This window comes from Paramacrobiotus metropolitanus, unplaced genomic scaffold (assembly GCF_019649055.1).
Source record: "Paramacrobiotus metropolitanus isolate TYO unplaced genomic scaffold, Prichtersi_v1.0 Parri_scaffold0000133, whole genome shotgun sequence".
Taxonomy (NCBI): domain Eukaryota; kingdom Metazoa; phylum Tardigrada; class Eutardigrada; order Parachela; family Macrobiotidae; genus Paramacrobiotus; species Paramacrobiotus metropolitanus.
In genome coordinates this window covers 162,400-170,768 of record NW_026570353.1, presented here as the reverse complement: position 1 = coordinate 170,768, position 8,369 = coordinate 162,400, and the positions used below count along the sequence as shown (strand labels likewise).

Here is an 8,369-nt window from a genome sequence, read left to right as displayed (position 1 = left end):
ACTTGAAATAACACATAACAGAATCGAAGCAAAAATGTAATGACAAACCTAATCGGAAGCCATGAAGTAATCCGAAAATGAACGAAACCACTATTGCACGATCTGGGAAAAACTTCAAATATGCCAGGAATCTGTAAGGTCGAAGAGGTGTGGTTGGCTTATTGGGGATTGATGACGGCAGAGTGATAGGGGCGGGTGTGGCTGATGTCGAAACAGACATCACAGATGTGGATGCGACGATGCTTGCAGGGAGTTGGGCATTTTCCCGTGTTGTAATCCCTGCAGACGGCAACACGGGATCCACGAAAGGGCTGCATTGACTGGGAATTTGAAGTAGATGGTAGAGGAGTCGAGGTGGAACTGACACCAACCGCAGAAGAGGCACTGGCTGTGTCAGTTCGACTGGGAACGCGTTTAGGCTTCGGGCAATAGGTAGAATAATGAGACGGATCGAAACAGTTGAAACAGTAACCACCGAGCGGTGGACGTGGGCCAGTAGTGCCAGTTGAAGAGGTGGGAATAGTTGCGGTCACGGGAGTAGGAGTTGCAATAACCGTGCAAGTACGTAGTACATCTGCCATTAAAGTTATGTCTTCAGTGAACCAGGCATCATCGTCAGCCTCAACGTAACTCATACGATCGCGAAAACGCTTATCGTATTCAATCCAAACAACAAACGGACGCTGGATAGCCATACCACGAATGATTTCGACATAAGACAGGAAATGAGTAGCCAAATCGGGATGGTAAAAGGCGCGATAACGTGCAAACAAAAGGAACGCTTCGAGCCATGAATTGAAATTGTCGATTTTACGATCGCGACGATGTACGGCCGTAACTGGGCAGAGGCGTCCATCAGAATCAACAGTAAATGTAGCACGATCAGCTGAGTTGTCGATGTTCCGATTATCACTTAAAAGACGATGCAAGGACACAAACTTACGACGATCCTGCAGAACATGCATTGTCGCCGCATCGAAAGAAGGTAGACGTAGCTGGAGGGGAGGGCGGAAATCTGTAGAACTGTCCTCACCTTCCGGGACAGTGAACACTGGAGGCTCTAGCTGGATGGACGAAGAGGGCCGTGACTGATTGACAGTGCCACTTTCAACCCTTGCGGTCTTGGAACGAGCTTGTTTTAGGTCTTGGATTTCTTTCTGAAGACATCCGATTAATTGCTGGAGGGCGGCGTTGGTGACCTTAGGAGGTTTCTTGATAACACGCCTGGAGGGCACCGTAGCCGCCTCCCGATTAGAATTCTTCGACTTGCGAGCCATGAATACGATATGGATGGCAAAATCACCATCAAAATCACCATTTTACTTTTGAGACACCATAAAGGCAACTATTCACTCAAACTTCTAATGGCACATGAAAGTTAAAATGCCATAGAAGTTCGATTGCCCCGTTGTGCATAGCAACAAGAAAGCCTCAGATCGCACGTTAACGACTGTTATTGCTGGACAATAACCGTCATTACAACAGAGATCCAGAACCAAGAGAGAAACGTGTCCAGTATTATGAGAACCGTATTTCCGGTTGCACGTCACCGCCGCCTAGTGGGTGGCGGGGCTACTTCCGGTTGAGACACCGAGGCAGCAGTGAACTGCAGCCGCACGCGGGTACAGTTTTTCCATAATTATTCGACCGCCTTTGTCTGCGGCAGAGGCAGCCCCCGCATCGTGGCGAGAGCCTGCGAAAATCCAATTCTGGGCCAGTTGCTAAGGCCATACAAAAACTGAAAATAAAGGTCTTCCAACGGCTGGCGTTTCTGCAGTTTGTAATAATCGATTTTTTTTCGTTTTCTTCTATTTTCTAAGTTGTCTTAATTACGGTTCCTTCAACTTCCTTGTGTTTTCTTGCGTTTTTAGGGTTCTTGTGTCAATATTTACTTTGTTTGACAGCTCTTCGTGCTCGTCATTCACCAGCGTCCTAGCTGCAATGCTATATCTTTACGAGAGGGAAAACGAATTCTCTTTCCCAAAAATGTCCCACAGTCCGACATCGTCCCAAAATCCTGAGCTGGTCCACGATGGACAGGGCTTCCTCAGCAGCGTGAAGCGGTCGCTGGTTAGCGGAGAACTTGCTGATGTGCAGTTCATGGTTGGACGGCAGTTTGGAGATGGGAAACTCTTCTCAGCACACAAGTAAACCTTTATTCTGCGAAAGCTGCGGTGTGATAGTTACACAGTGCACTCTGAGGAACTTGTCCGATGCCTTGCAGGTACGTGTTGGGTCTGCGCAACCCCGTATTCCGTGCCATGCTGTACGGAGATTTGGCTGAAAATTGTGAAAAGCCCATCGATATTCCTGATGTTCCCGCCGAAGCTTTTGCCAACCTGCTCAGGTGTGTCCGATCACGGCCGTCTCCTGTCCGAAGCTATGCAGTATATATTTTCCAAGAAATGAATGCGGCGTTTATCTTTCTCTTGTGTAAAGCCACATTATCATGCGCTACCTGTATTTTAATAATATGTAGCACTATTTTAAAAGACACGACATTCCATAAGGATAAGTTAGTTGAGATGATCGAGAAAAAACGCCTAAAAATGGGCAATCCAAAATCCAGTCGAATAAAATCAATAAAATTTACTTACCCGATATAGCACCAATAGGGACTTTTTGGGACATACAAGATTTTAGAAAATCTGAAGAAATGTCAGAAAATGTCTTGCTCAGTCAAATCAGCGCCATGCAGCCTGTGGTAGAATTTTATCGCTACTTCTCCCTTAAAAGTTAAAATCTAACGAGATTTACCAGTGGTCATGACAGTACAATTAGGATAAGATGGAAATTTTGGGCCTTAGCTATAACTGTCAGCAGTTAGCAACCCGTGCATAAAAGAATAAACGATAAGCGCCACAGCTAGGTTTTTTATAGGAAGCGAAATGGTAAGCACTAAACACGGAAATATCACAGCACTCGTGAGCGTCCAAGATGCTCTTCCAGCGCGAAAACCTGGCCGTGCCGTGCTGCTGTACTAGTTGCTAACTTGCTACGCTAGCTCTTTATTGATTATCTAATAAATTAATAAGCTGTTGGATGTCTTCGTGTGATGGGGCGATGTCCCTTACCGAAGTCGACAATTCAACAATTTGCAGTGCATTAGAAGCAGGAAGTAAAAGCGAGAAACAAGCTATGAACTTCAAAAGATATCGATGGCATCGTGGTGTCGCAGTTCGAGGTTTCGTACCAGTGCATAAAATTAAAGTGCTCATAAGCAAGCGGTGTAGGGATAAGGGTACCGCGTCAGGGTGGCGAGGTATGGTCGGCGCGCTAAATCGTAGTGGCTGGGATAACTTCAGGATACATGTGAACAAAGGCAAAACACAGGTTCAAAACAGGAGAACCTTTGTTGTTGCCAGACGGTTGTGAGCTACATGCCAGAAAGTGCCCCTTGGCAAGGCATATGTTCTTTATCGACCTTGCCTTCGGTATTTGAAACTGGCAGATAGCTAGGGTACTTGTAGGTGATAGAACGGTTAAAGTCATTGAACGAGAAAACTAACAGGACTTTTGTAAGCCGTACTATAAACACCATTACTCTTTAACACTCGCCCAATTTCACCTTACATTTGCCGTTAATATGCTGTGCGACTGCGCTGCACCTTTCTGTATGCTCAACACATACTATTGTTGCAATAAGGATTAATTTCTAGCTTCCTTTACACTGACGACGTGGTTGAGCTGAGTGTGGAGAACGTCATCCCTACGTGGATGTGCGCGGACAAGTACGGTGTCCCGCAGCTAGTGGACATCTGCTGTGACTTCGTCAGTACCGAACTGACCGTCGACAACTGTTTGACCATCCTGGAGAATGTTCGTCAACGCACCCATTCTTCCTTGGCTGTCCGCACCAATTAACTTTTAGCGGTTTACAGGGAATTGAATGGCATGCTGAGGAGATTGTCAAGCGATGCCTGCGGTTCATCGACCGCTACGCTGAAGGAGTGCTGCAGTCCGAGCATTTCGTCGCCATCGGGCACAAGACCCTGGTGATGATTCTGCAGAGTGGCACACTCTTTGCCAGCGAACATAGCGTCTATTTGGCTGTCGAGCGGTATAGTTCGGCGCGTGCAACAGTATTTTGTGTGCTCCATGAGTGGGTGTGTTACAGATGGGCGCTGGAAGCATGCAAGGTCAACAACGTGGATCCATCCGGCGCCAATCGCCGGCAGATTCTGGGCGATGCGTTGTTTCTCGTTCGGTTTCCTCTGTTGACTCACACGCAGCTGGCCGATGGGCCAGTCAAAGTAAGTGACATGCATAGCTCACCTTTGCTATGATTGATACGGCTGCGATTCAGACTGACACTTAAATGCTGTTCCGTGTCCCGTAATTTCTATCCTAAAGGTAGCAGTACAGATATTCAGGTAGGATGTATTTAGCGCGAAGTTGCGCTATGAACAACTGCCACTTCACTGCCTCTATCACAATGACATATCTGGTCCTCCTCTCAAACAAGACAAATATATAAGGTAATTTTTATAGAAGAAAAATTAGTATTAAATTTTGATAATATATGTATATCGATAGTTTATAATTTTGATCGATATTTGGCATGCATCCGCCAAGCCAAATAAATGAAGGGCGTAAACTACCAGTATGTGGCGTGGTGCACCGCAGTATGGAGTTTGGCGTCGCCGTAACCCGAAAATCTGTATTTGGGAGTGTGCTGATGTGATAGAAATTACGGGATAACGCTGTCTGGTGAACAATTTAGGTGGACTTGGGTTTTTCGCATATTTGCTGTCACTTTAAATAGACTTCCCCATATTTCGGTCGCCATGGTATCACCAGTTTTCCTAACAAAAACGAAGTTAGCATAAATGCCTAGTATTCGTAACAAAACTTATTACTGCGTCATGAATTTCTCACCTCATGATTTTCTAATTACTGCGTCATGAAGCACACCAAAAGTTTCCATAAGAAGCAAAATAAAAACAGGAATTGGACCGAGTGCAGTGCGAAATGACCAGTCTTCCGCTTATGCAAACTGCTTATGCTACGTTTTTGGTTTGTTTTGGAAATTATAAAGCAGTCAAAAAGGGGTCAAGCAAATCATATGATCAGCAGTTATTCATGTAGTGCGCCACAGTGTGGGGGGCCAGTGACCAAAATTTCCGAAACAAATGAAGGATGCTTATTTTGCCTTTGACAGTTCTCTATGTACGTATAACTGTGTCGGACGAATTGGGTTTAAAAAAATTTCTCAAATGATGAACGCGTCTGGTTCAGCATACGTGATGATGATGAGTTAATATTCAGCTGAACGTGGCAAAACTACCAATCGGTCAACGATTTGTGATTCCTTGTAGAGTGGTTTACTGCTTCATTCCGAAGTGCATGACCTGTATCAGCACAAATTCGCCACCGTCAAACCGTCACTGCCCTTCTCGGCAGACGCTCGCCAAACGTCCACATTCCGCATCGCCGACACCGAGCTGCAGTATGCACAACCAGTGTTTGTGCACCTGCATCAACATGCAAAGGTGTGGCATCCAGCGGAAATTGTGGGAGTGGAAGAGGACAAGTTCCGCTACACGTGGCTGGTTCCGTGTGGTGCATCCTATGGCGGCTGCGATTCCAGCGGAGAAATTCTCCCGGCTTCCCAGTTCCTCAAGCCGGGCCAGGAGATGGTGGCTTTTATCAACGGTGGCCATAGGAATGGAGCTATTTATCGTCGAGTGAACGGCGATCAGCATGTTGTCCAGTTTGATCATCAAGAATACACGGTCCGTTTCATCGATTTACTGGCCCACGACCATCACGTTAGAAGCATTAAAGCAAATACTGAGGCTTGAAAGTTGCGATGCTTGGCGAAGAACGTTAATCAACGGAAACGTTAACAGAAAATGTGCATCCTTCCTAAACGGTTCGTTGTTGATTGTTGGTAGGCTCAGCCGCTCAGGATTCTTTAACAGGGTTTTCGATTTTCAACTCGCACAGAGTTAAGCTTCCCTTCTTGCTTATTTCTTTTGGTTTGTTCTCTTATTTATTTACATAAATGATATAAATTATGTTTCTGCTTATTGTAAACTATCAGTTATCTGGATTTTATAATATGCTCGTACATTCGAATTATACATTCGAATTCAACTTTGGGTGAATGGTTTTGGGAGCTTCAAGTTTGAATTATCGGTAATTTGTTTCCCGCGACAGTCTGGCAAATGAAATCGTTAGCGTTATTTAAGATTTTGCACCGGGTAATCAGTGTATCGCCTAAAGATACGGTATTATTTATTTTCGTGAACTACTTTTTGACGTGCGCTTGGTAATGGAAATAGCCATTTGGTGTGAGCCGATTTATTGGGTTAAACGCAAAGGGAAAAGAAAATGCGAAATCAAGTTATGAATATTATTGTTTATTTTTTATGGCTGTGTTTTTGGATTCGAAGATGTGACACTGTCAGCTGTCCTGTCACGCTGATATCCAATCGTAAATCTCAAGTACAGAATATAGCAATCTCAAAACTGGTAACAAAACTGGTTTTGTCAAAAGGCTCGGATCTTATAAAACATTTGGTTTGTTCGAGCGCAGGAAACTGCTACTTAGCCTCTGAGGTGACCAACTTGGCCGCGTCTTATCCGCCCAGTAATTACAATAATCGTACGCAGATATATGTAGTCGTCAGAGTTGCAACTGAATGCGTAGAAATCGGCAAATCCGGAAAGGCATACAAATGTGGCCAAGATGCAGTTTCGTACCGTTTTCGAAATTTCCCAGTCCGGGGGAGCTGGTATACAAAATGTGGTAAGGTAGCGACGACTACAACTTCAAGGGAGAACCGCATAAGTACGATCGTTTTTACGGCAGCTGCTCTCTGAAAAATTTTACTTAAAACCGATTCTTCGCGCATTATTTTACCCGTGTATTAGCGGCTACGTCGAATGACCTTTATAGCACACTTGGCAGACTGCGGTGAACAAAAGGTACATAGAAAAAAACATTGGTAGAAATTACAGTACCATAAAGTCGTAATCTGCACAGCTGGTACACCGTATAGTGATTTGCTAATCAGTAAGAAGCACGATGTCACAACATGAGACCATATAGCTCCTTGCCAGTGCACGTAATTCACAACGTTCTCTGCTGACATTCCTTTGCGTTATCACAATCTCTAACATTCCAGTGATTCCACCAACGCAAGCCGACAACATGCCATCGGTGCCGATTAGCCGGATGTGCGTGGCACTTGCCAGTCAGAATACATCAACGGGAGGACGCAAGACGCGTCGATACCTGATTCATGCGATTACGCTTCAGCCTAATTTACAGTTGCTTACGCGAGATCATGTTTGCATACTTCTACTTAACTTGACGATAACTGTTACTGTCACAATGGTGTCCAGTGCCCAAATGGAACGTGGCGATAGTTGTGTCTCGACTCTCGTAGGGTAATTTCATATAGCGATGGTTTAGTGTTCGCCGCTTAGATAAAGCTACGAGTATGTTCATTTAGCCAGATGGAAGGATATGTGATTTTATTTCTGCCGGTCAATGGTCATTAATTGCTTGCTACAATACTTTTGCTGGCACACACTACATAACATCGAATCTTGAGTTCAGTCTGTTACACGTCAACCTTAAAAGTTATCAACATATCGTGTACCAGCTCGACAGGCACGAGCACACTTCTCACGACACACGGAGTACTTCGTTATGCAATAGCGTGGTCCATGCGCATCACAAGACAAGACAAGACAAGACAACTTTATTCCCCCAGATTTCTTCTGGCAGGGGCACACCATGCGTAGTGCCGTATGATTAGGTGTAAAATCATATAATAGCTTTTGCAGAACAAGCATCGATGATGTCAAGAAAATAATATCAAACGTAACAAGTTAACAATGTAAACGTAAAAATAAGGCGATGTAAACATGATGTACGTAAAACAAAAGGAAGGTGAGTTTATGGATTCAACTGCATTTTAGTTGCAGAAAACTTTACATAGGCAGCAGTAACAATTCGCCGCAAAATACTTTGCGGCTATCTTTCACGATCTGGTTTAAAAAATTGCTTAAACAAAAGAACAGCGTTTTATCGTGCTCCGTCGGCGTGTCCTTTCTTCGTAGTAAGTTCTGCATTGTTTCCACTAGCTCGCCATCCGGTATTAAAAGGTCATGGACAGCTAGTCGCTCTTTTAGTTTCTCCCTGTGTGGAAAGTATCCCGGACATTCATTCAGTGCATGAAACTCGTCTTCCACAACCTCACAGAAGTTACATATCCGCTCCTTTCGTGACAAACCGTTCCATCTTCCTGTCTCCACAGCAAGATAGTGACCGGAAGTCAACATTTTTACCCAGTTTCCGCTGATTATCATAGGCATCGTTTTCCACAAGTCCACTTCTCCGCTTACCGGTAGAC

The 8,369-nt window shown here is 44.7% G+C and overlaps 1 protein-coding gene across 2 annotated transcripts; it reads left to right on the top strand.

Moving 5' to 3' along the window:
- Positions 1 to 1,814: 1,814 nt before the first annotated feature.
- Positions 1,815 to 7,147, top strand: LOC129598957 (BTB/POZ domain-containing protein 6-B-like). 2 transcript variants are annotated; one of them, XM_055497051.1, is made up of 7 exons: positions 1,815 to 2,147; positions 2,225 to 2,347; positions 3,660 to 3,819; positions 3,882 to 4,060; positions 4,118 to 4,253; positions 5,319 to 5,735; positions 7,134 to 7,147. In XM_055497051.1, exons 1-7 carry the CDS (start codon positions 1,942 to 1,944, stop codon positions 7,134 to 7,136), a joined length of 1,224 nt encoding a protein of 407 aa, XP_055353026.1. In that variant the 5' UTR covers positions 1,815 to 1,941; the 3' UTR covers positions 7,137 to 7,147. The 2 variants fall into 2 exon arrangements, with proteins under 2 accessions (XP_055353026.1, XP_055353025.1); XM_055497050.1 differs by lacking the exon at positions 7,134 to 7,147 and having other exon boundaries at positions 5,319 to 6,116.
- The last annotated feature ends 1,222 nt before the right edge of the window (positions 7,148 to 8,369 follow it).